The sequence below is a fragment of the Mycteria americana genome, chromosome 12, assembly GCF_035582795.1.
Source record: "Mycteria americana isolate JAX WOST 10 ecotype Jacksonville Zoo and Gardens chromosome 12, USCA_MyAme_1.0, whole genome shotgun sequence".
Classification (NCBI taxonomy): Eukaryota; Metazoa; Chordata; class Aves; order Ciconiiformes; family Ciconiidae; genus Mycteria; species Mycteria americana.
The window spans coordinates 14,432,583-14,458,616 of record NC_134376.1 but is presented as its reverse complement, the minus strand read 5'-3'; the positions used below and the strand labels follow the sequence as shown (position 1 = coordinate 14,458,616).

Genomic DNA, 26,034 nt, shown 5'->3' with positions numbered 1-26,034 from the left:
TCAGTACATCTGTTTTTCTTCACTTTAAATGTGGCCAATTACCTATGAGTTTGCAATTCACCAGAAAGTAATGGGAACAGTCAGTGTCCTCATCTCGGTAATGCATTTTGGGGAAAATACAGCCAAGAACTGGGTATTAAATAAACACTAGTTTCAGTAAGAGGAAGAAGCTGATAAGGTCAGTTGTATCAAATTACATAAAGTCCTTTCCAGGATGTTTTCTCTTTCTAGCGTAATTCTTCAAAATGTTCAAGGTTTGTTTGACTATTCCAAACCATCCTTTTTTCTTTGTATTCAGAAGGAATTCCAGAGAAATTCAGGTGTTATACAAATATTCAGGAGCAGAAGATACTCTTTATTACCATTGTGCCAGATACTGCAAGAAGCCAGAATGAGAAATGTAGGAAAGCCTTGGAAATGAGGATTGCTCTAATTCAATAACAGATTAATTGGCTTTCTAATTACATTTCATCACTTGAGTATTTTCTCTCGTAGCTGCATAAGTATCTTATAAATACCTACCACATGTGACACAGGCACTTCAAAAGCATCATATAAACTGTAGAATAGATCTGCAGAGAAAGTTAAAGAAAAATATATGTCTTAGTTCTTCCATGTCTCTGTAAATAATTCCCAGCTCTGAGATACATTTTATTTAATTTTGCAAGATTCAAACCCACTGTAAAATAACATCTGTAATAAACACTCAAAAAATAACTCAGATGGTATTTTACTATTACAGCTTACAGTAATGTCTGAGTAACATCATACAAATTGGATTATAAATAGCTTCGCCAGCACCAAAACATAGAAATATTACATTTTACATGATTCACTTAAGCACATGGAATATCTGGCCTCAGTGCCAGGGACGGTTATAGAGCAGATCATTTTGAGTGCCATCATGTGGCACGTACAGGACAACCAGGTGATCAGGCCCAGCCAGCATGGGTTCAGGAAAGGCAGATCCTGTTTGACTAACCTGATCTCCTTCTATGACAAGGTGACCCATTTAGTGGATGAGGGAAAGGCTGTGGATGTTGTCTACCTAGACTTTAGGAAAGCCTTTGACACCGTTTCCTACAGCATTCTGCTAGAGAAGCTGGCGGCTCATGGCTTGGACGGGTGTACTCTTCGCTGGGTAAAGAACTGGCTGGATGGCCGGGCCCAAAGAGTGGTGGTGAATGGAGTTTACTCCAGTTGGCGGCCGGTCACAAGCGGTGTTCCCCAGGGCTCTGTGCTGGGGCCAGTTCTGTTTAACATCTTTATCAATGATCTGGACGAGGGGATCGAGTGCACCCTCAGTAAGTTTGCAGATGACACCAAACTGGGCAGGAGTATCGATCTGCTTGAGGGTAGGAAGGCTCTGCAGAGGGATCTGGACAGACTGGATCGATGGTCCAAGGACAATCGTATGAGGTTCAACAAGGCTAAGTGCCGGGTCCTGCACTTGGGCCACAGCAACCCCATGCAACGCTACAGGCTTGGGGAAGAGTGGCTGGAAAGCTGCCTGGTGGAAAAGGACCTGGGGGCGTTGGTCGACAGCCGGCTGAATATGAGCCAGCAGTGTGCCCAGGTGGCCAAGAAAGCCAATGGCATCCTGGCTTGTATCAGAGATAGTGTGGCCAGCAGGACTAGGGCAGTGATCGTGCCCCTGTACTCGGCCCTGGTGAGGCCGCACCTCGAATACTGTGTTCAGTGTTGGGCCCCTCACTCCAAGAGAGACATTGAGGTGCTGGAGCGTGTCCAGAGAAGGGCAACGAAGCTGGTGAAGGGTCTGGAGCACAAGGCTGATGAGGAGCGGCCGAGGGAACTGGGGTTGTTCAGCCTGGAGAAAAGGAGGCTGAGGGGAGACCTTATTGCTCTCTACAACTACCTGAAAGGAGGTTGTAGCAAGGTGGGTGTCGGTCTCTTCTCTCAAGTGACAAGCCATAGGATGAGAGGAAGTGGCCTCAAGTTGTGCCGGGGAGGTTTAGATTGGATATTAGGAAAAATTTCTTCACCGAAAGGGTTATCAAGCATTGGAACAGGCTGCCCGGTTATCAAGCATTGGAACAGGCTGCCCAGGGAAGTGGTGGAGTCCCCATCCCTGGAGGTATTTAAAAGCTGTGTAGATGTGGTGCTTGGGGACATGGTTTAGTGGTGGACTTGGCAGTGCTAGATTAACGGTTTGACTTGATCTTAAAATTCTTTTCCAACCTAAACGATTCTATGATTCTATGAATTTTGGCTACAAAGGTTTTTTTTCCTACTCTTATAGAGCTGATTTGATATGCTTTAACTTGTAAAATGACTCAATTACACAGTCCCAACATAAGCCAACATGGAAAATATGTGAAAACCAATATGGGAGCAAGTGAGAATTACAAAATTGTACTGGCTATTCACAGGATTTCCACCGCTCAGTCTATTCAGGAATTCTAGCCTTATTTCATTCTGATAACAAGAAAGGTCTGCCAACTAAGGTTTTAGACTGGGATTCAGAAACTCTGGTTTCATGTGACCTTGGGCAGTTTTTCTGCCTCAGTTCTCCATTCACAGGATGGTAGTAATAATGTTTCCTTATATCTCCAAAGACTGTAAGCTCTTGGAGGCTCCCTGACACTATTTTTTGTAAAGTAATTGGTACTGTGGGAGTAAGATCAGAGCTGAGCTCAGTAAGAGTAAACGTGCAGTCTTTAACACAAGACAATGATAAAGTTCTTCTGATGTTTAACAGAGGTAGGTAAATGATGCCCTTTGCACTACTGGAGGAAGTACAAGGGACTTGCCCAATGACACAGTGTGCCTTGCTGACACAGCTCCTGAGTCACAGTCTTGAACTGTAATATGCTGGAGTCCTCCAGAAACACAGGATCTAACAGAAATTTAGTGGAGCTGTTAACACATTCAAGTCTTTATCCCAAGGCACAGTGGTCAGGGAAAATTTCTTCATTAACTTCAGTGGGCACTGGAGTAAATTTTCTCTTAAACGCTATTACCCAGATGAAAAAGTAATAAAGAAAAACTAGATTGCTTGGCATCTGAGATGAAATTCAGGTATCCTGTCTGTTCAGTTTTACTCAGCAGTTTTCAGCACAAGTTAAACATATTCTAGCACAAAGCATGTTACTGATTTCGTGAAAAGGAAACATCATCAAAATTGCTACGTAAAATCTGGGAAATGCATCAGATACATCTTCTGCATTACAGAATTGAAAAAGCAGCTAGTAATAAGCTGAAAGAGATAAGTATGTAGTCTCAGCATCTGATAGATTGGGGCTGGCTACAGTAGTTAGTTAAAATATCTGGAAAAGCAGCTGTAGCTTTCTCTTGTTATGCCGTTGCTGCACAAATGTGGGTACACTCACCATTGCACTGCACTTGAGGATTTCACCATCATAGTCACTACCGTCTGCCGGATAACTAATATCAAGTTATTCACAGTATCTAGGCCTTATATCCTTTCATTTCATCATAGCACCAAAGCTCATTTTTAGAAAAATGACTCATTTCTTTGTTTTCACCCTATAAGCAATGATTTTAGGAAAGAGAACATGATGCTGTGTCTCTCCTTAGACATTACACATAGCTGACATGGATTAGGCTTCTGGGGTTCTCTAGTTTCTCAAATCATCCCATTTTTGTGTGTTGTCACAAAGAAATAGTATGATTGCGGTACAGGAGAGAAGAGGATCTCTTTGGGAATACATGAGGGAAAAGAAAGACCTTATAAATACAGAAAGTGTACACCAGAGTAAAGATTAATATCCCTCACTAGATGTCCTAGCCATGCCCGAGTGCTGGGGATTATCACTGGAGTTCTCCAAATAGACTGAAGTTCTTCCTATTCTGGATCTTTACTTTTGATTTTACTTTGTGCAATAAAACCATGTTAAGTATGCAATATTAATTGAGGACGTTTACACCTCACACTTTCTCCCTGGGTTCAGGTGTATAGATATCATATATCTCTATGGTCCTCCAAAGGCAGTAGGAAGGTCACACTACCTACCACAAAGTAGCCATCTCAGAGCAGCTCTGCTGGTAGAGGCTGCGAACATGACTGGAATCCCAGGCATACTTATTAGGAGTCTCAGAGGAGAAACCAAAAGCTAAGTAGACGACGCAGGCTGGCCTGCAAGGTACTCTGAGGCACTTTACTGGGACAGCAGAAAGGAGAAAAGAAAGCAAGAAATCTGTCTTGTTCTAAGCAATGAATGGAGATGTCTTATGAGCTGCCAGCTGAAATTATTTTGGAAACACTAACACAGCAATGTACTTTCTTCTAAAGTCACAAGGGTTTTCTTATTGACAACACTTGAAATGTTTTACTGATTTATCTTTGTGTCTTATAGCTAACTGTGAGGAGGGTTAATGGCAGCTGGCAAGATACTCAGTCACAGCCTTGCCACTTTTATTACCCCTAGTGACCAGATGGACCAAGCAATCCACATTCCTAGGCTCTGCAGGGTTCTGTTGTTGCGCTGATACCTGTTGTTCATAACGCTTGTTCATGTCGCCTTTTCAGACCCACAACTCTTGCTGCCAGGAGAAACACAGCCCCGGTGAGCACTTCTGTGACAAAGGAGATCCAGACTAGTGCCAGCGACCAGCCAAACCTGATGTCGATTTCCACCAGGAGATCCTTACTCCTCAGGAGGCAGACAGCTTCTTCAAAGGCAGCAGCTGAATATGCAATATAGACACTGATCCCAGTAAGTGTAACAAGAGCTGGGAAAGAAAAACATATTCAGCTAGTTAGTATCCACTGCAGAAATTAAAAATAATTAATCTGATAACTCTTAGGGCTTCTTTGCCACTCCTTCTTATCTACTGAGGCCAAATTGCCACTTAGCCTCTGTTTATCTTTGAAATCTAGTTGAGGCTGTTTTTTGGGGAAGGGTGAGAGGGAAGTAAATGGAGGGCTATTTCTGTCCATTGAGTTTAATGTGTTCTCACTGTTAAATACTGAATCAAAATGTGTAACAGCAAACCTCCCACAATAAAAAGCTAGTCATGTCTTTTAGAGATATCTAATGCATGTGTACCTCTGTTTTCACTACTGTATTACAATGCATCCTGATTTGTCACTGCTGTGCACCACGTACAGTTGTCTACGTCTATGCAAGAAAGCCCATGGAGACAGACATTCTTGATTTCAGGTCAGTGACCTGAATTTAGGCTGGTTTCTAATTTTGAGTATCATAAGTTTTGAGTGTTCAATGTAAATGTGTTGGTCTTTACTGTCACCTCCCACCAAGTGTTGTGGCATCATGACTATTCATCACTTCCAAATAATTGAGCCAAAGACACCCTTGGAGCAGACTAAAAATAAATTAATAAAGGCGTTCAAACAAGAAGCCAGACATTTTCAGAATGAAAGGACCGTATAGAAGCTAGCCAAATTAGGGAATGGCACATCTACCACAAGTACATGCTACACCCTGGGCCTGGCATCTATGTCACTCAAAAGGATGTACACTAACATGACTTTACTGGATCAGTGGCAGGAAAGATGCAATAGAAAGGCCCTAGATTAAAGGACTGTAGCCCAGGGAAAGTAGATACTGGAACCCTTGTAGGACAAGATAAGTGTCTTATCTGATTCTGAGGGAGAAAAATTTTGGTCTGGCTTTCTGTTAAATCACAGTGTAAGTCTAGATGAGTCTGCATTTTTGCCAGAAAGACAAGTTTGAGTAAAGACAAACCAAGACAGAAGTGTATTGTGTTATCCAACAGTCAAAATTCATATTCATATTCCTGATTTTAACCATGCTATGATGCCTGTACCTTACCCTAGTCCTCTGCAAGGGGGGAAGAAAATCACTTCTCTATACCTTTTGTCTGCAGAAATGGAAATGACTGTTTTGTTGACATTTTCAACAAGGTACGCTGAGTTCTGTGATCCCCCTTAAATGTAGCTGCATTTCAAAAAAGATGAGGAAGCATGTAGGATGTCCTGGGATGTGGAACATATCAGTTTTGGTATTTTCAAAAACACCTAGGCTTCTGGAATTGCATCATAAAATATTTCTTTCTGCTGAGACAGAACTATCAATACCTAGCTTCGTGAGCTGGAATATCCTATAAAACTGTGCATCCCCGTTACATGCATCCCCTCAGTGCAGCTGAAACAGCTGAACAATACCACCTGAGCAGGAGGAGGGTCTGGTCTCACACCAGAGGACACCCTGCAGTCCGTTCACGCTGTCCTGGGAAACAGCTCTAGTTGCATCTTCAGGACACATTCAGGCACCCCTCTCCTAATACTGTCTTTGTGTTTCCTTTCCCTCTTTGCAACCCCAGGTGTCTTAGAAAGGCACAGTACTCCAGCCCTCAGCAGGATAATCATGCTTTGCACTTCAGAGCTTTTCATCTTTCACTTACTATGTGGAGTAGTTTTCAAATAGCCTAAGCCTTTTTAGTGCATACAGCTTTCTGATGTTCTAAGGAAATAGAAGTTACTTTTTTTTTTTTCCTTCCACGGAAGAAAAGCATAAAGGGGGATGGTTGGTCTTTGTAAGAGCATTTCAGCCTAAAAAGGTCAGTCAAGTCTTTGAGACAGCAGCATTTGCTTCCAGCAATCAGTTATCATTCTCTTTTTAGAAACAGGACTGTATGATCAGGTGACGAGAGCCAATACTGAGGATCCCCTTTTCTGTTGGGGAAAATTTCCGTTTCAAGTTACATTGTGAAACAGTACTGAAAATCTATTTGGAGAAGAAAATGGAGATGGATTTAAACACAGTTTTCCTACTTCAACTGAATGTTTTTAGTTTTAATTCATAAATGACTTTCTAAAACACAGAGGTTTTGGTTACAGCAAAAATAATAAAAACAAAATGTAAAAGAATGTTACTAGCTTCAAACTGAAATGTTACATTCCAAATAAAATAACTCTTTGGGGTTTCCTTTTGTGACCCACAGTTTGGGGATACCACTCTAGTTCAAAACTAGCAGGAGCTAACCCAGGAATGCCTAGCAAGACCCTTTTCAGGAACATGCAAATGCCTTTGAAAAAATGTCAGTTTTCTTAATAGTTCTAAGATCTGTGCAAGGCTGTCAAACCCTATGCTTTACTAATTCCAAAGTCATTTCTCCATTACTCCATTACCTTGCCTGTAAAGAATTTGGGCACTGTGCTGAGAAGGTATTAAATCTTTTGTGTTAATAGGCACAGCAAACACATTGTCTTCAAAGTGTGGCTCACTCCATAAGGATGCATGGTTGTGTGTGATTATTTGCCTTTCCTGACTCTAAGTGGCAGCTTTCTATTCCAGAATCCTGTCAGGAGCTGAGCAGACACCAAATGAATGAACACCAGCATTATTCTGAAAGCAAACGCTTGCTTAGCTTTTTTCCCCTGAAAGACAAAGTGATGTTTCCCAGATATAATCTCTCATTATTTGAAACGGTTAAGCCAGGAGTTTGATATAGTACCTCCAAAAAGAAAAAGCAGTCCCGTCATTAGAAGCAGTAGGTAGGCCCTGGCAAGAATACTGATGAATCCAGTCATTCCTCCAAAAATCATCAATATCAGGCTGAGAGGCATCAGGATGACAAATGTTCCATGCATGTCTGGAGAAAAATGAAGAAAGTTAATATTTTAATATTTTATTATGGTGTCATTGGATGTACTAATAATTATTGAGTGCAGAGCCCCTGATCGGGATCAAAGCCTTATTCTTTGCTGCACAAACAAGGAGTTGGACAGTCTCTTGGTTTTTCAGTTTAAGTTGGCAGGACAAATATATGATATGGAGAAAAAGGTAACATACAGAGCAAGCCATTCACAGGATCGCAGCCTGTATTTCAAACAGGGACCACAAACAAAAAGGATATGTCTACATGGATATATTTAAGCAATTAAACCGTTCTCAGATATTAAGCCTAGCTGGATAACAGGTGAGGCACTGTATATCAGGTAGTCACTGACAACCTTAATAAAAAGTAGTCCTGGTTATCTGAATCATACAGATCACAGTGAGTGGCATTGTTCTGTTTGGGTGGCGAGATCCAGCAGATGCTTTGGTTAAATGCTTTCTTTTCTGTCACACGTTGTCTGCTGAACTGACCTAGTAAATTGTTGACCTTTTCCTTTGTTGCAGCTGACCATCAATAGAGGTAAAGTTTCCCATCCAGCTCTGATTCTGTGTCTGTCATTGTTTTCTACAGCAGCTTCACTGAGAATATTAACCTATCCTGGTTGCTTCCTCCCATGCTAAATGTTTCACATTAGTCTTTATTGATCCCTATAAGATTTTAATGGCTGTGTAAACAGTGGGTTGCTATGTATTTTTTCATATCACACCGTTTTTTCCATCATAAACCATCTTTGTGCCATTGTTCCCTCTCATGCAATCTATCCACAATGTTCAACCCAACTTTTTCTAGAATAATAACCAAAAAAAAGTAATTTCAGCTTCCAGTATCCATTTATTTCATACCAGAGTGAAGTGCAGAGTTACTGAGAAAGGAAAACCTAAAATCCATTTTCTGAAGGGCTCTGGGCTTCAGTGTCTCATTTAATTTCACAGAGGAACAACAATACACCATTAGCTGGTTCCCAAGGAAAAGGAGTCAGTGAAGAGATCACAGTTTGTGTGTCAACAGATGATAATTTTTTTTAAGTCACTGTAACTGCCCACTGAAGTGGAGGTACTCCATCTGCCACTGGCTAAGGATCCAGCTTATCCTCTTCAATATCATTATAAAGATAAGACACAATTGTGTATGTATCTCTGTTCAGCTCTAGAACCTTGGAAGGTCAGGAACAGCCTGCATGGGATCAAGGCAGACACTGTTGATTTCTTTACTTGAGTGGAATGTGGTTTCAAGACATAATTATTTGTTTTGTGTAGTGCAGAACATGCTCACAAGAAAAAATGTGGCAAATGACAAAATTTTGGGAGGTGACCCTATTGTTCTTCCATTTCCTTTTATTTACGCTGGTATTATATTCTCGTATTTAGTCCCACATGCACCCACATCAGGATCAGGTGATGATCAGAAAGCACGAATTCAGCATTCTGCATTGAAGGGAGCACTTTCCCTCCTTGCTACTGAATCTGAGGATACTCCATGGGCTTTCCTTCAGCAAAATTGGCCATGGCTGCTGTTGCTGGCTAAGAAACCCAAATCTATAGCAATTCTCAGACGCTGATGGTCAAATTAATCTTCAGCTTACTGTGTATAATCATAGAATCATAGAACGCTTTGGGTTGGAAGGGACCTTTACAGGTCATCTAGTCCAACCCCCCTGCAAGAGCAGGGACATCTTCAACTAGACCAGGTTACTCAGAGCCCCGTCCAACCTGACCTTGAAGGTTTCCAGGGATGGGGCATCTACCACCTCTCTGGGCAACCTGTGCCAGTGCCTCACCACCCTCATTGTAAAACATTTCTTTCTTAAATCCAGTCTAAATCTGCCCTCCCTTAGTTTAAAACCATTACTCCTTGTCCTGTCACAACAGGCCTTGCTAAAAAGTCTGTCCCCGTCTTTCCAATAGGCCCCTGTAAGTACTGGCAGGCTGCTATAAGGTCTCCCCGCAGCCTTCTCTTCTCCAGGCTGAACAACCCCAACTCTCTCAGCCTGTCCTCATAGGAGAGGTGCTCCAGCCCTCGGATCATTTTTGTGGCCCTCCTCTGGACTCGCTCCAACAGCTCCACCTCTGTCTTGTGCTGAGGACCCCAGAGCTGGACGCAGTACTGCGGGTCTGGGGTCTCACCAGAGCAGAGTAGAGGGGCAGAATCACCTCCCTCGACCTGCTGGCCACGCTTCTTTGGATGCAGCCCAGGATACGGTTGGCCTTCTGGGCTGCGAGCGCACACTGTCGGCTCATGCCCAGTTTTTCGTCCATCAGTACCCCCAAGTCCTTTTCCGCAGGGCTGCTCTCAATCACATCATCCCCCAGCCTGTATTGAAACCGAGGATTGCCCCGACCAGGTGTAGGACCCTGCACTTGGCCTTGTTGAACCTCATGAGGTTCACACAGGCCCACTTCTCCAGCTTGTCCAGGTCCCTCTGGATGACATCCCATCCTTCTGGCCTGTCAACTGCACCACTCAGCTTGGTGTCATCTGCAAACTTGCTGAGTGTGCACTCGATCTCACTGTCAATGTCATTGATGAAAACATTGAACAGTACTGGTCCCAGTACGGACCCCTGAGGGACACCACTCGTCACTGATCTCCATCGGAACATTGAGCCATTGACCGCTACCCTCTGGATGCGACCATCCAAACAATTCCTTGTCCACTGAACGCTCCACCCATCAAATCCATACCTCCCCAATTTAGAGAGAAGGATGTTGTGGGGGACCGTATAAACCTGTTTGCAAATCTTAGTTGAATACCAAGAGGAGAAATAGCCATGGAACTTAGTTCAGGAGTTGTATATAGTTAGAAGTGGTGTCAGGGATGTGATGCAACACAATGTGACAGAACAGAGATTTGGCATACAATTTAGTTCTCATATTCTAGAGAGGCAGCAGGAACAGGCTAGTCTTCTGCCCTGTTTGTGCTTCCTGAAGGCATTAGGCCTGATTTTGATTCCCCACCATTTTGACATCCATGTGTCCTCTTAGATTTGGTCTTGCATGTAAGAGGTGAAGAGGCCTTGAGGGATAAAATCTGATGCAATTAATACTTTAAAAGTAAGAATGTAAGAATGGTGCAATTCTGTCCTTAGACCTGGCTTTGCTGGGAGGGAAGAAACATAAACAAGGTCATCACTGGGCCTGTGCTTTGTGATTTTCCGCATGTCCCTCACTAGTCAAAGTTGCTGCTAACCAACTATACCTCAGGACAGTAGCACTAACAGTTGCTGTTTCTTTGACTTTCCTTTTCACGGTGTGATTTCAGCTACTGCAGCTAGGACTGTAACCTCAGCCAGGACAAGTGCAGGTGAAGAAGATAAGGCTCTGAATGTAACCTTTTCTTTTGAAGCAAAGGGAAAACAAATCCATACCAGAGTATTCTCCTGGGGAGTATCATAGATTACATTAATGATCTATGACAGCTGCATGTAACATCAGAATAACTCTGATTTTTATGCCCTCTTCAGTGAAAATACAGGTTTTAGGGATATCTCAGCTGAAACCCACAAATACCACTGTGACATAGCCTTACTTTTCCTACACACAGCTGGGATCACATTGCTCATGAATCACCTGCAGCTTTTTAAAAATGAAATATTTAATGGATTGTATTTGGTTAAAAAGCACCTTTATCACCTCCAGTGTTCTAGTTCAATACCTAATACCCATTTATCCTTCTTCTATGAAATCTGCAACTGCCTGGGAAACTTATTCTAAAATGCTGCCATGGAAACCACTCAGGAATCCAAATTCATGCCGTCTGGCATATGATATTATGCCATTATATTCCTTGATTAGAGGGACAGAATTAGTTTATAGAAGGACATGAGTTAAAATATCTTTACTGTGTTTCTGTCTTCAATAATCATCTGTGAAAGAAGTTAAAACATTAATTTTGCAGTCATTTTAGAGTTTTAGGTTGTGTTGAAGTACGTATTTATGCATTATGTATCATACATATAACTGTCTTCATTTTGATGAAATTAATCTAGTATTAAAAAAAAAACAACCAAGCATTTTACACAAGAAGAGCTATGTGCACTTTCCTGTAAAACAGAATTCAGTTTCCCATGTCTATTTCTCAATGCCCGAGTTCCCTGTCAGTCCAAGACAAAAGATCCAATAGTTTAATCTTGAAAATACTGAAACAAACTGATGAATCTTTAAAAAACACTCCAGTTTTTTGTAGCAAAGAATACTTTAATTGCTTGATCTGAATTAATGAAGTTTTACATCAGCTAGGCCAAGCTGTATTACCAGAGGTCTGACCAAACATCTGTAAGAATGACATCTGCAGTGTGTGTCCAGATCTGTGAATTTGGCAGACATTTCTAAATTACCACCCAACACAGTTGTTGATGAGTTGTTTGGAACAGCAATTTGTGGAATGAACTAGAAAAATTGAATGGTATCAAAAGTAACCAACCACAGATCTAGCAGTTTTGTTAGTCATCTCCTGTTAACATGCTGGAGCTTAATTGTTTCAAACTAACTTTGGATTTGCTTGCACAGCTTATAATAGCAAATAGTCTCTAGGAATCTGTAATAGTCACCTCATCAGAAATACTCCAAATGGCAGCAGCTCAGAAGAGCTTAATTAAGGACCCGTTTATCTTCCCCAGCAGTAACTAAATAGCCGGTTAGAAAGACAAAAGCCTCTAGCTGAAACAGAATGCTGGCAGTAGCTAAAACCAGTGGGGCTGCTTTGGAAAGACTTGGCAAAGCCAGGAAGAAACAGTGCTCTGAGAAAGCCTGACCTGCTTGCAAGGAAGGAAACAACTTAGAGAAACAAAGAGCAACAGAAAAGAACTGCTGTCTGTGGCTAAATGTGAGACTTCTGGGCTTGAACCCCAAGGACATGAAGGCCTGGATTCCTTCCTGTTCAGTAGAGAAAAGACGATGGTGGATGAGAGTGCACAGCGTTAGGGTACCCCAGGATAATTAGCTAAGCTCTGGACTTTGTGTTACACGTTTTGGCTTTGTGTTCTTCTCATGCAACAAGTCTCTGAGCTAAACTGGAAGACAAATTGCAGATAGTAGAAATAAAATGATGCCAGACTTGGTACAGGTGGGCATTGACGAAAACCTTCAATCCTAGGAATGGGTAGAATGCTAAATGAAGTGATGCACTGTGGTTCACATTATATTGCTACGATACCAATGAATTTGAAAATGAGAACATTCATCAGAAGTTGTCATTCATTAGGTCTCAGCTGCAGTGATGTTAAAGTTATCGCAGATTTCTGTACATATTTATTGTAATATCTACTGTAAGTACTGAAGCAAATGTTCACTGGAACCTCTTTGAAGGACCACTGCACTGTTGCTCACAAACAAAGCAGATCCGTTTAGGTATACACCTACCATATCAATTAAGTTAGAATTTCTATGTATGTACACCATTTGGGTCTTATTTCACTTGGCCTCTGAACTGGCTCTTGCCAGGTATTCCAGCCCTAGCTGTTTCCTTCTGATAACTTAAAACCAAAAGGAAAATTGTGAAGAACTGTAAATCCCCCAGGAAAAATGTAATGGCAGCCAAAGAACAAGGCATTCTGGGATTAGGAGCAGGAGTACAAACATGTAACTCAATAAAAATGAAGCAGGCCCATAAAGAGTGGGGATAAGTCTGAAAGCAGCTGGCTAGTGACTGTTACAGGGTCCACATGCCGTAAGGAAATCTAGTCTAGGTCAACTGTACTATTAAGGTAATTTTGTTGAGGAAGAAACCAAGGCAGCAGTTACATTATAACAACTGAGGTATCAGTAACTGCCCCTACTGCAAAGATTGTTTCCCTACAGGAAGCATTAACTTCCCTGCAGGAAGCAGTAACTTGTCTGCAGCCTCATGGTTCCAGCTACATTGTTGTCTAAAAAAGAAAAAATAAAAATACTCTGGGGAGAATAATTTAAGCAGTTGTGCATGGGCAGCTGCACACTCCAGTCTTGGTTTTATAACAAGAAAAACATTTTCTTCCAGCCATATATAAGTGGAAACCACATCCATTAACTGATCATCTCTGGATGGCTCAGGAATAGAGGAGAGCACTAAAAAGTGACTTGTAACAGGAAAACAATCACTGGCCATGATGTTCATGTCACTAACAAAAAATCAGGATTGTCAGAGGCTTAATCATACCTTGTAGGTACCTAATGCAGCTGCTTTGTGTGTCAGGGGCAAACCAGGCAGCCATTATAAGAAATAACAGTAGTTCCGCTCACATTATTTTTCATAACACTAGCCCTAGCTCTGCAGTGTAGATGGGACCCCACACCAGTTTGGGGTGCAAAGCTAAGATTCAGGAGAAATTATCTGTTTCGTAATTTTGCAACTGTTTGCATCTTTGGACCAAAATGGCCTCTTACATTTTGGTCAAATAACACGTTATAGATGTTGCCTTGATGTGCCAAAAGAAAAAAGAAAAAAAAAAGCTTTGTGGCAATTTAGTTTTAAACTATAAGAGAAGGGAGGGAAGTCACACAAAAAAAAATCTCCACATTTTAACAAATTTCACCATGCTTTGAAAAAAACTTAGCCACAGCTTTCTAGGATCAGCAAATCATAGCATTTAATTCTGAAGAAGTAATTTTTATGTTACCAAGCAGGGGTGACTGTCCAGCCATAACTGAGACACATAGGAACACGTTACTTGAGTTTCCAAAAAGTCAAGCTCATAGAATAGTTTTGACAGGATACATTAGTATCCAGGAAACACATTACTTTCTTCTTTTGACAGCTCATCTGTCCTGCAAGAAGGACTTGAACCAAGTCCAGAGTACAAATGGATTTTGATTAGAAATATTTACAAAACTGTTCATTTTGCAGGGATTACACTGGTGCTGTCTTTAGCTAAATCTACACTAGTATTTACTAATTATTAACAATACAGACCATGGTAAATGAAAAATATTTATATTACAAAAATGCGCAAGAGTAACCTTTCCCCAGGGTAGCTTGTTGGGATTGGGTTTTTTTTTTGTTTTGTTGGGGGTTTTTTTTAATAAATTATTTTACAAACCTGCAACTCTTGGGGAAAATTTTTCAGTAGATTAAATATTGCCATTCCTTCTATGTACCAGCTTCCCTCCCTCTGTATGTGACCCTCAACATCTTAGATGTGATTTTGAATGTTATGTTTCTTCCTTTGAAGTCAGAGTGACATCCTTCTTTTACCATTTAGTGAGAGATGGATTCAGCTCATCATGAACAAAACTTGCTCTTTCTGCTTGTCTCCCATAGCTGGCACAGGAGAACACATGGCAAGAGATTATATCTGGGGTGTCTTTGCTGACAGATTTCAGTTTTAAAGGTTACTTCCAGAGGACTATCTTTAATTCTAGTGGTCACCAAGAGACCCTAATAACTGTCTAAATTGTGAAAAGTGACACTTTCATTTTAATCCTGTATGGGACAGAGGAAAATGTACATCTCCAGTAAAAAGATTTTTTTTTAAATGCAGAAATTTCAGAAAAGCTAGTGGTAGGTAGTCTAGTGGTATCTTTCTTTAGACAGTGGCTGATGTTTTAAACAAATATTAATATTAAACAAATATAACCATGCCATAATGTAATCTGTAGTAGGAAAATATTTTATACATTGTGGGTTTGAGGGAAAGAGAGGATATATGCCATATGTTCAGCTGGAGAGAGTGGTAAGAAAAGAAATGGAAGCTTAATGTACATGAAAAGGCATGCTTATGTCTAATCCATTAGAGAAATTTCTCAAGAGTACTCCCGTGATATGAAAATACATCATACTCTCAGGCTTAACAAGACTTAGCTTGATTGCCTGAATAATATTGCTGGTAGCACAGAACTTTAACTTGTATGCCCAATTTTTTTAATTTGCCAGGAGCTCTATTTGAAGTACGCAATAAGCCTAAAAGGAATCTGCTGGGGATGAACAGGAGAGAAATTGGAAATGTGGACAGAAGTAATGTGAAGGCTTTTCATTCTGTAATGAAGGGTTTGTCTTCTGGCAGTCACCAACACTTCTGTTTCCACTTAGACCCAGATCTTTGCACTCAGGTATAGACTTTCTCCCATCTTTTTGGCAATTGTGTCTATTTAAGACATGCCAGGAAGAGTATGGGAACTCTGAAGAATGGGGGACAGAATTCCCGATGTGTTACTTAAGTGCATTAGGAGACAGCCCTTCTAAACTTTTTAGGAACAATGGGCAAGAAACACATTTGATATTGTCAGAGCTCCTGAAATTCAGTCTGCCAATCAAACAGTGAGAAATATGGGTGTACAGCTAGACAGAATGAGATTAATTCCATGTGAATGTGCCTCACCTGCACAGACACACACAAAGAAAAAAAATAATTTTTTTAAGTAACTGATTGAAGCTGTGTAATTAGCCTGTTTGCCCCATATAGCAACACATGAAGAAATCACTGCAACTACACTGGAATCCATGATCCCAGAATTGTCCTCTAAAATTCTAGTTAAAATGTGTTGCAGATGAAGATGAAGGTTTGCCTTGATCTGCCTAAATATGATTCAGTGACCACAGTCAGAAAATATTTAAGAAAGAAGTGTAAGGCTGAAGTAGAAGATAATCTCTCAGTACTTAAACCTAGATGTCACTTAGAAATATCTATATTTCCTAGAAGTAAGAAGTACTGACATGGCACTTCCTATGTTCAGCTGTGGGTCTGTAGCCTCACCACACTGAAACTGCATTGAAGTTGAACATCTAAAATATCAAAAAGTTCACTCTGTAGGGCATTCTAATCAAACCTAGTAGGTTCTTAGCTCATCATTTTTAGGCAGACTACGCCTGCTTATAATAAAATCTGCAACTGTCTTTGCAGACTTGAAGTCTTTGTCCAGGAACCTAAAAATAGTGCTTGATATGACAGCGAGAGATAAAAAATTTCTCTGAGGCTCTGAAGAGCCTGTAAACATAGTTATGAATCCAATTTTTACTCATATTCACTATTTTCTTACACGTCATGACTACCAAAGAACTGTCCTTTGTTTCCAAGCCAACACCATTTTTATAACAAAAAGAGCTCTGTATAGTCTCTGCTTTTGTTTTTCCAGAATCCAGCTTTCATTGAAGAGCTGTAATCTAAAATCTCCTCGCCTGAGAAAAATTACAGATGTATCTTTTGCAAATACGAACACAACTTTTGAAATGCTAATAACTTTATCCTGAAATTTTAGACTATCCCCAACATAATAGTTGAGGTGCCCACAATTAAAACGTGATCAGTCTGGTTAGGTGCAATTAACTTTGAACCCTCAAAGGCTTAAGTGATCCAGCAGACAAGCATTTTCACTGATCCTCACAGTTTTCAGCAACATCAAGCAGCTAAGGCCCTTTGTCTTAAGCAAGGAAGATTAAAGAAATGGCACTTTTCAATTTGAAAGCACAGAGAGACAATCCGTGCTGTTAGTCTTGCACTTGTCAATATGTTTGTAGGCTGTTTCAGTAGTCCACTGGGATCTTATTCCTACTTTAACTTTCCAGTTACTGTTGCAACACAGCTACATTAGCATCAGTACCTCATACGCTTACTTTGCCATGTTCGCTGCACTTTGAGCTATATCATGAGGTGCTACTCCAAGAGACTAAAGACACTCTAAGCCTCTCTGAAGGATTGCTCAGGGAAATGGCTAGTTTTGAGGGAAAGAGTACCATTTTAAGACACAGGAAAAATGCATATATTCTGCTTTCAAGGGGAGAACAGCCAGAGTCAGAGAGGAGAGGTAAGTAAATAAAAAATTTTAAAAAAGTAAGCCCATATACTAGCATGTATGAGCAAAGCATTGTGCAGAATAGGACGCAAAGAAGCTAAATCATCTTTTAGGAGAAGCCTAAAAGTATTTGAAAATGTTTAGTTTGGACTTTCTGAAAACATTCTGACATTGACAAATGAATCTAAAGAAAAAGAAGTAAATACCAACCAACACAGTTAGAAATTTAAAGTAACCTTTTTGAACACGATGTTCTTCAAAGACTTCGAACACTGCTTTTAGTCATTGATTTATTTTCTTAAATTCTCGCATACTTAAGGTTTTTTTCAGTGCAAGGAATCCCACTGAAAGGGTAGATAAGTAGCTCTCTTAAAGATTAGTTTAAATGTGTGCTTAAGCATTTTCAGTGATTAAACTCTTTTGAGGGGATTTGGAACATTTTTGCCTTTTATATTTAACAATTGTGTACCTTCCTGTGCCATTCCAGGCAGAAACGTCTTGCTCCTGTGGAAGAAATTAGCTGAACTTGACATCAAATAGATGGTTATTTCAACAGTAATCCCACTTAAAGGCCACATGCAGTGACAGATATTGTACAGAAGCAGAGTCAAAACACTGTCTCAAAGAGCTCCCCCTCTGAATCAGAAATGGGACCTTGTACGTGGCCAAGGAGAGAGGGAAGGGTGGATGAAAGTACAGAAATAATATAAAAGTTACTCACACAAAAGCTGTCTGTGTGAATCAGTGATGTTTGCATTCTCATGCCAGAAGGGGTTTATCAAAGGGTAACATTCGCTCCTCACTGAGAGAGAAGGGAAAAAACAACGAGAAAAAAATACGCTATAATATCTTATTGCAATATATCCTCTTTTTTTTTGCATGTACATATAATTCATATAATATTACCTGCTTTAAAAACAGTCATTCCTAGGTAGGGAAGGAGAGGATTTTCAGTACACAGCATTGGCCGACTTCTGCTCCCTCAGGGCCTGACCACTGAAGTCAAGAGGGAAACATCTGCTCCCTTCAGTGGGGCTCAGGGTACAGCAAAGGGGAGAACTCCTTTAACCTGCTCCTTCTCCCCTGCTCCACTGGAAGTAACATCCTTTCTTGCCTATGATGAACATTACCTGCTCCTTGTTTTTAATGGTGGAATCAAAACCAAAAGTAATATGCCTGGCATACAAATTAAACTAAATGGTGAAAATCCTATAATATCCACATAGGGTGTATGGATCTTTCATTAGAATGCAGAACTGGGAAATAGCAAGTAAGATCAAACGCTGTACAATTACTTGGTGAACTTGGTGAGTCTTTAGTCACTTACCTTTAGTTAGTATGGGATTCAGTTAACTGTATTTATATTTATATTATTTATAAATTTCAAACTAACAATATTTATATCATTCACATTAATAGTACTTATATTGTTTATGTATATAAACTATTAATTGTTTAATATTATTTATATTTATATTCTTTGTATTATTATTTATCATTGTAATGCCTTTAACCCAGAACTTTTGCCCCTTAATTCCCCCCGAGCCGAATGCAGACATCTCTTTCCTTCTAAACGGTTAACGTTTATTAACTTAGTTTGAATTAAAAGTTAATGCAAAATTAGGTTACAGCAGCAGAAGATTCGCTGTCCCCATGGCTCCTTTGGCAAGTAACACAAGAGATACTCGACAAAGAACTGCCGGGGGGTGATGAGCGCCAAAGGGGAGTGGACTGGTTTCCTGAACAAGCAAAGCCGAAAGAAGACGCTACCGCGACCGCCCGCCTCGGCCCCTCCGTGCCGCGGGTCCTGCCGCACGCCGGAGTTGCCCCCCGCGGCCGGGGAGACTCAAAGCCCGCTCCCACCCCGCCGCGGCCGGACACGCGTGGGACGCGGCGCCCCGCGGCAGGAGGAGCGCTCCCCGGCGGGGCGGGCGGCTCCCCGCCCGGCCCGCCCGGCCCGCCCGCCCCGCGGCACTCACCGCGGCAGGTCCGCCACAGACCCGAGTGGGAGCTGAGGGCGTCCGTGCCGTTACGGGACGTCTCCAGCTTGGAGGCATCGATGATGTACCAGAAGTCCGTCGCGATGGCCACCACGAGGAAGACGAAGCTTGAAACTCCCACCAGGGCCACGAGGAGGGAGAGGACGCCCAAGTTCACCTTCATGCTGCCGCCCGCCGCCGCCCCGCCGCGGCGAGACCCAACGGTCGCGCCCGCGCCGCCTCCACAGTGGCCGCGCGCCGCTGGCGCCGCGCCTCGCCGGGCCAGCGGGGCCCGCCGCAGGTAGCCCGCCTCGAGCCCCGCCCCGGCCGCCCGGCGGGAAGGGCTGTCGCCCGCTGCTCCTCGGCTGCCGCCGGGCGGAGCGGGGAGCCCCGCGTCCCGCCGCAACACCTCAGCCTCGGCGGCGGCCCGGCCCCGGCTTCGGGGCGCGACCGGGCCCTGCTCCTGCCCCGGCTCGGCCCCGCTCGGTTCGCTTGCCCGCCCTGCCTGTCAGCCCCGACCGCTGGCCTGGCTCTCTCCGCGAAGGTCTGTGGATGAGTGTGTGGGGAGGGGGGCGGTGAGCCCTGCGCGCTTCGGCGTGGGTAGGGCAGCCCTTGAAGATAAGGCTGCCTTCCTAGAAGGGAAACCTGCTAGAAACTGCGGGGAGGGGGGTACCCTGGTCGCTTAGGCAGCTTTGAAACTCTCGGATGGTCTCACCTCAGGACAGAAGCTTCTTTATTCCAAACACCACTGCCCATGAGGAGAGGAGGGAGCAGAAGCCGAGGTCCGGGGGGCAGTAACAGTGCTGGTGTTCTTACAGCCTTTCTGTTGTTTGTATTTACAAGAGATTTCCTCTTGTTCTTTGCCTTCCAGATGCCGACCTCAAAAGGATAGATCTGACCTAATTTGAAAAGTGGTGTGAGAGAAGACAGTAGCATGGCAGCTGCTGCCTGATGCAGTGATGTCTGTACCCTGCTTGGGATCGGTTTCCTGTCAAAGTATCACTGATGGAGGGAAGCAGTATACCCTCTTCCAAAAACTTCGGAAGGATAAACAGTTACGTAGTTTCCAAGGGCACACCCGTTCATGAGCCCCTAGCCTCCTGCTGATCTTCAGCCCACTGAAGTCTGTCGGATAACAAGGTAAACTGCAGTAACACAACCTTGTTTTTAAATATGCAGAGCATTTACTATGGGGTTTTACTGCATCACTTGACTGGTATAAAGATACAGTGCAGGTAGGGTCAATAGGGCATCTTGTTTTCTTACTCGTAATTCACTTCAGGCCTTCCAGGGAATTGCTAAGTAACTCCTAGTCATTAAAAAAGTCATTCTCATTTATTTTCTGGCATGGACACAGGGCAGAATGTGTGACATCATTACCCAGCCATGGCAACAAGCTATCGTGAACCAGTAGGGCTTCAGCAGTAGGATCAGTCAAACGGAAAATATTCCTTGAGAGATAATGTTTATTTAAACACAGTAATCATCAGCACTACAGACCACATTTTGCTCTGCAAAAGTACTGAAAGGTGTATATTGCTGGGATTATAATAGTCTTTCCATTCAGGAATACACTTAAGCAGCTATAGCGTTATTTTGAGCTTTTGCCATCTCTTTCTTAACATCTCCAAGTTGTATTTGTAATATATGAAAATGCCTGTGTAGTTCTACAAACTAAGCAGCTGTTATCTTGTTGTAATTGTGATGGTCACGTGATGGAAGCCGTACGAGGTTTATGAAGCAAGGTGAAATGTTTTGTTAGACTAACTGATGCAGTAAGAAAACATGAATGAGCTTTGGGGCACATGAGTCTTAACTGGGACCCCAAGCTGGTCTGTTTTTTCCAACTATATTTGCAGAGTTTACTTAGCCCCACAAACACCATGTATCGAGCAGATGTTCTATCAGCTCTCTTCTCATAAATCTAAACCAGAGGCATTCATACATCTAAAGCATTGTGCCACTGCAATGACCAGCCATTGTCATCTTCCAATTAAAATCAAGGGAAAGCAAAAGGTGTAAAGCTGCAGGAACATTTAACCCAGTTGGGTCCAAGCTGTTAATCAGGTATTGTACGAAATGCTTACTACCAGTGATGATCTGGAGAGTTCTTGTCCTAGTCTTGGGGCCCACAAAGTTCTGGACATATGCTTAGTTTTAGAAACATTATTAAATAATTTATTTTAGCCATCAAGATATGTGGAGGTCCTTGTAGAATCTATCTAGATTAACTTTACAGTAAACAAAAGTCAGAGCCTGCTAACCCCTGATCCTTTTGCGACCAGACTGTGATGACAGAAAAGTTTATGTCAAGAATAAGTCAACTCTACATGGAGGTTTAATTTCCACATCAGCATAATTTATTTAGGCATTCATTCTCACGCTGAGGAAAAATTAATTCCTACAAAGTCAGAAAACTAAAAAAGTAGAGTTCATCAAAACATCTTGATGTATTCATTAGGAAAGGTTCATAATGAAAGGAAAAAGCCAGTAGTACAGATTAGCTTCTCCAGAGATTTAATTTCCAATTTACTGAGGTCTCTAAAAAGAAGACAAGACTTGGAAAGTTAAACTAGATTTTTCAGCATACAAGACTAAAAATTTTAATCTAGTCTTATCTTTGTGGAGAAAGAGTAACTCACTTTGCATATAGACTAGCTGTTGGTTAGATCTGCTAACATCAATCTGCTGCTCAGAATATCAGTGATAATTCGGAAAATGCTCCCAAAGTTGCAGTCAATTACTAGTCCACAGAGTGCGATGCAGCAAAATTAGCAGTATTCCAGCTTGAGCAGAGCAGAGCTTGTGTAAGTAACTTTTACCCTATCGTTTCTGCTTGCAAGATTACATGGGTGCTGAAGGATTCAGAGGGCATTGTGCTCTGGAAATCACCAGTGTGGCTTCCCAGGACTCTTACTGGGTTAAATGCATCTATAGTATATACAGTTCCTTCTGAGTTGTTCTGAACCTGTACTGTACTGGTGCAGCAGAGGCCTCAGCACAGTTATGTTTAATGATTGAGAGCTAAATCCAGATGAGATCCTTGAGGTAAAGTTGCTGTGGAAGTACTATACTAATTATGTTAATACTGGAAAGTGAGTGAAAGCCAGAGAAAGTGATTTGGTACTTTATGGTCAATCATTCTAAATGGTTTACTGAATATCAGTGCTCAAAGTAGGAAACAGCATGTCATTAATTGTATTACAAACACGCTTGCTATCAGCAAAACATCCACCTTCTGTCTGGACTTAACTTCTGTCTGGATTTAAAAGAGCAATTCCTCTCATAGGTCCAGTGTTTGTCTTTTCAAACTATGTAAACTATCCATGTAAGTTCAGTAAGAACATATACTTTTTAAGACATTCATCAAAACCTTTCTTTTTAAAAAAGACTCTTCTTACAAGATAAATTCCTCAGTTTTCCCCAATATTTATTTTATTTCATTTCCCCTGCTGTGTTTGTGTTTGTGAAAGAGGAGATTGAGTTACTAAAGGTAAATTATATGTAAACTGAGGAAGGGAGGGATTCCCACAATGTTTACCCATACAACTGCAGGAAAGTAAAAGCCAGTCAGCATAAATGTGCACCAATGACTGTAATTAATTGCTGCCACAGAAACAAGTACTATCAACACACCTGAGGTCATTCACAATCTTTTCTGGGCAAATACCGTATTTTTTCTCCTATTCTTTTTTTTTTCATTGACTGAAGAATTAAATAGAAAACCAGTTTACAATTCAGCATTCCAGTAAAGCTAATTGGATTCTGAAATTTATTGTTATTTTAAGCTATTAAAAGATTACCACAATTACTTCCCCTGCGGTTCAAAAGAGAAAAGCAGAAAGGCAATGTACAATATCACAATTTTCAGATTCGCTGACCTTTGAAATTACTAGCTTTTGGCTGGTTGATCTGAGATTTGACCATTGCTTCTCAGATTTAATCTTTACGTCATGCAGCTGTACACGTCCATTTTTTGAACAGCCACAACCTGCAGTCAATTTAAAGGAGGACTGACCAGTCACAGATTATCTCTGATGAGAGAATACAGGGCATATATCACAATGTCCTGAGTCTTACTCAGTATTACCTGATCTGCCAAAGAAACCCATGGAGTGTAGATATGTCATATTGAATTAAAAGGGGAATTACAGGAGGGACATGCCTGAAGTACCCAGCACAGATTATCACAGCCACCTATTTTTTTTTCAATTCTTCTCATAAATTGTTTTGATGGAGAACTAGTTGTTGAGGTTATTGTAGGAGGGTTATCTCCTTTTGAGCCACCTGGCTAGATTATATTCTGTGACCTTACTGTAACAAATTCTAGCAATTTTATTCTGGCAAATTACAGCAACAAAAAATCTGTAGTAGCATCTATCATTTCGCTTACCATTTACCAGGGAAGAATCTATGTCTACACATACACAGCACCATCGTTTCTAAATGTAGGTAGAATAATATTATCTCTACAGTGATGCTTGCATGGATTGTAAAGAACCCATGGTTAGTGTTTTCATTTGGATGGTCTATAATCTTTTGCATGATGTTAAGTGTAAATGTTTTAGTCTCAGGTTTAGTTCCACTGTGATATGGGAGTGGCTTTTCTCCAAGGTCACTCAGGAAGTACACTGCCAAGGACACCTAGGAAGGCTCGTTTTAATAAAGTCATTGCTTTTAGATAAAGATTGCTAGGACTTGCTGTGGAAAAATTAAGAAATATACCTATCTGGCTTTCTGATACAGAAAAGGAGATGACTATTTGTGGAGTATTAAAAGCAGTATTTTTGAATGGCACAAATAAAGTATGTGCTTTTCTTTACAAAGTTCAGGTTCTAATGCTTAATCATGTACAGAGAGGGAAAGTGCTGGAAAGTTACATGCTTTGTGCAGTGGCTGCTTGTCCCCTCGGAAACAGACCCCACTACATGAGGATTTTCTGCAAGCTGTGTAACCTTCAGCAAGTGCTAGCATTTGATACGTATAGGAACACTGGTGAATTCTTTGGGCATGTGTTCAACTGAAACATTTAACAAACTAGAATTTAAGTTTGTCTTGTATGTATCTGCTGCAGCTGTAGCTCCTGTAATCCTCTATTCAAAGTCACACCACTAAAACAAGTTGCAGTTCTATTGAAAAATATTAATCTTTAGGCAAAATCTAATATACTGTCAGAAACTAACTTTCCTACTCAGTTATATAAAACCTTCCTAGTGGAGTCACAAGAACAATCAAAAATACTGCTGTAGGCCATCTGCAGTCACTGATCAAATGGTGCCTCAGAATGCAGCTCAAAACCTTCTTCTTTAGTATTATGCCATGTTAGTTTACATCACAGTGGTTTCCCAAATTAAAAATCCTAGTGATGTTACTATGGCATGTACATTGGATATAGGCAAAGTCCTGGCAGAGCCATTCTGGGCTTTAGGATTATCTGGCAAAACTATGGTGTGTAATAAGTTACTGCTGCTGCATACAATATAGGATTGTGTTTTGGTGCAGAAAAGGAAAAATATGTCAATAAGTCCTGTAAACTCCATACTGGATCAGCTAAGAACATTACCAACTTATGGTGTGCCCCATAGGGTCTCAGGCAGTTGCTTTGACTATGTGTACCAAAACTTAGTATTTTGTTGTCTTTAGAGGGTTTAGCTTTCATGCAAGCTATAAGCAAAGCATATAAGGAAGGTTGAAAACATGCTGAATAAGCTCCCTTGGCAGTCTTTATGTATTTGTGTGTTTCTGTATTTCATCACATGATACCTAGGCTTCCTCCTTTGGACTGGGGTGAACTGTAAGTCCCAAGTTTTCCTGTTTTCACTATGTGAGAATATAGAGTGTGGGAAAGCTTTGATTATCCATGCTTGTGCTTGGTGATACCATGAACAAAAACTGGACTGAAGAAGGGTCTCAAGAGGCTGGTTCAGGTAAGCTTTGTAGTTAAGATTTTCCAAATACTTTTCTGCTTGAAAGGCAGTACAAAACACTCAATAAAGAGATTAGTCACATCTCATCCTTTTGAAAGTTCTTGTCTAGAGCCAAAGAAAAAAATTCTATTTTTTAATCTAGCTTTTCTTTGAATAGGGAGCCAGTAGCTGTAAAGTATGCAAGACAGTTAATCCAGTGCTCTGAACATACAAAGCGTTAGCTCAAGTATGTGAAAGAAAAGCTCCTGGTTTAGGCACTCTGCTTCTAATCCTACCTAATGAAATCTGAAAATGATCTCATTGTTGTTGTATTGAATATAAGATTTCCTAACATTTTCTTTGGGGCTTGATCTCCATCAATGTAAAACACCCAAAGATCAATGCTGTTCTTATGTGTCACTTTTCTCAGTAGTAAGGCCTCCACATCATCCACTTGACAATCCCCAGTGATAATGGCACTGTGTTTCACCGTGGGGCATCCCAGCTCAAATATCATATTTAAACATACCCCCAAAAAAGTAGCCTTAGCCTCACATCCCTCAGATACACAAGAAAGATGCCAGGCAAAAAAGAAATGAGTATTGAAAGTTAAAAGCAACAGCTGGTCTCATTTCTCTTCTCTTGAAAGTTTGCACTCTGGAAACTGATTTACAGAGCATTGGTTTGAATTCTGACATGGCTACATACAAAGAACTGCATAAAACTCTGAGAAGCATAATTTGATTTACTGGAAATTGCTGTAGGAAACACAAAGTAAAAAAGGAAGTTTGTGTTACTTAATCTTAGTCAAGCAAGTATTTATGTAGTGTGTCAAGCAGAAGAAGACGTATAGCTAGTAAG

At 41.3% G+C, this 26,034-nt stretch overlaps 1 protein-coding gene across 3 annotated transcripts; it reads right to left on the bottom strand.

The window, feature by feature from the left end:
* Positions 1-382: 382 nt before the first annotated feature.
* Positions 383-19,615, bottom strand: TMEM114 (transmembrane protein 114). Of its 3 annotated transcripts, XM_075514882.1 has the most exons (5): positions 19,268-19,580; positions 18,010-18,090; positions 7,423-7,560; positions 4,474-4,713; positions 383-572 (listed from the first exon to the last, which is right to left on the bottom strand). In XM_075514882.1, exons 1-4 carry the CDS (start codon positions 19,449-19,451, stop codon positions 4,481-4,483), a joined length of 636 nt encoding a protein of 211 aa, XP_075370997.1. In that variant the 5' UTR covers positions 19,452-19,580; the 3' UTR covers positions 383-572; positions 4,474-4,480. The 3 variants fall into 3 exon arrangements, with proteins under 3 accessions (XP_075370997.1, XP_075370999.1, XP_075370998.1); XM_075514884.1 differs by lacking the exon at positions 383-572 and having other exon boundaries at positions 2,088-4,713; positions 19,268-19,615; XM_075514883.1 differs by lacking the exons at positions 383-572; positions 4,474-4,713; positions 7,423-7,560 and adding an exon at positions 17,717-17,792.
* Between the last annotated feature and the right edge of the window lie 6,419 nt (positions 19,616-26,034).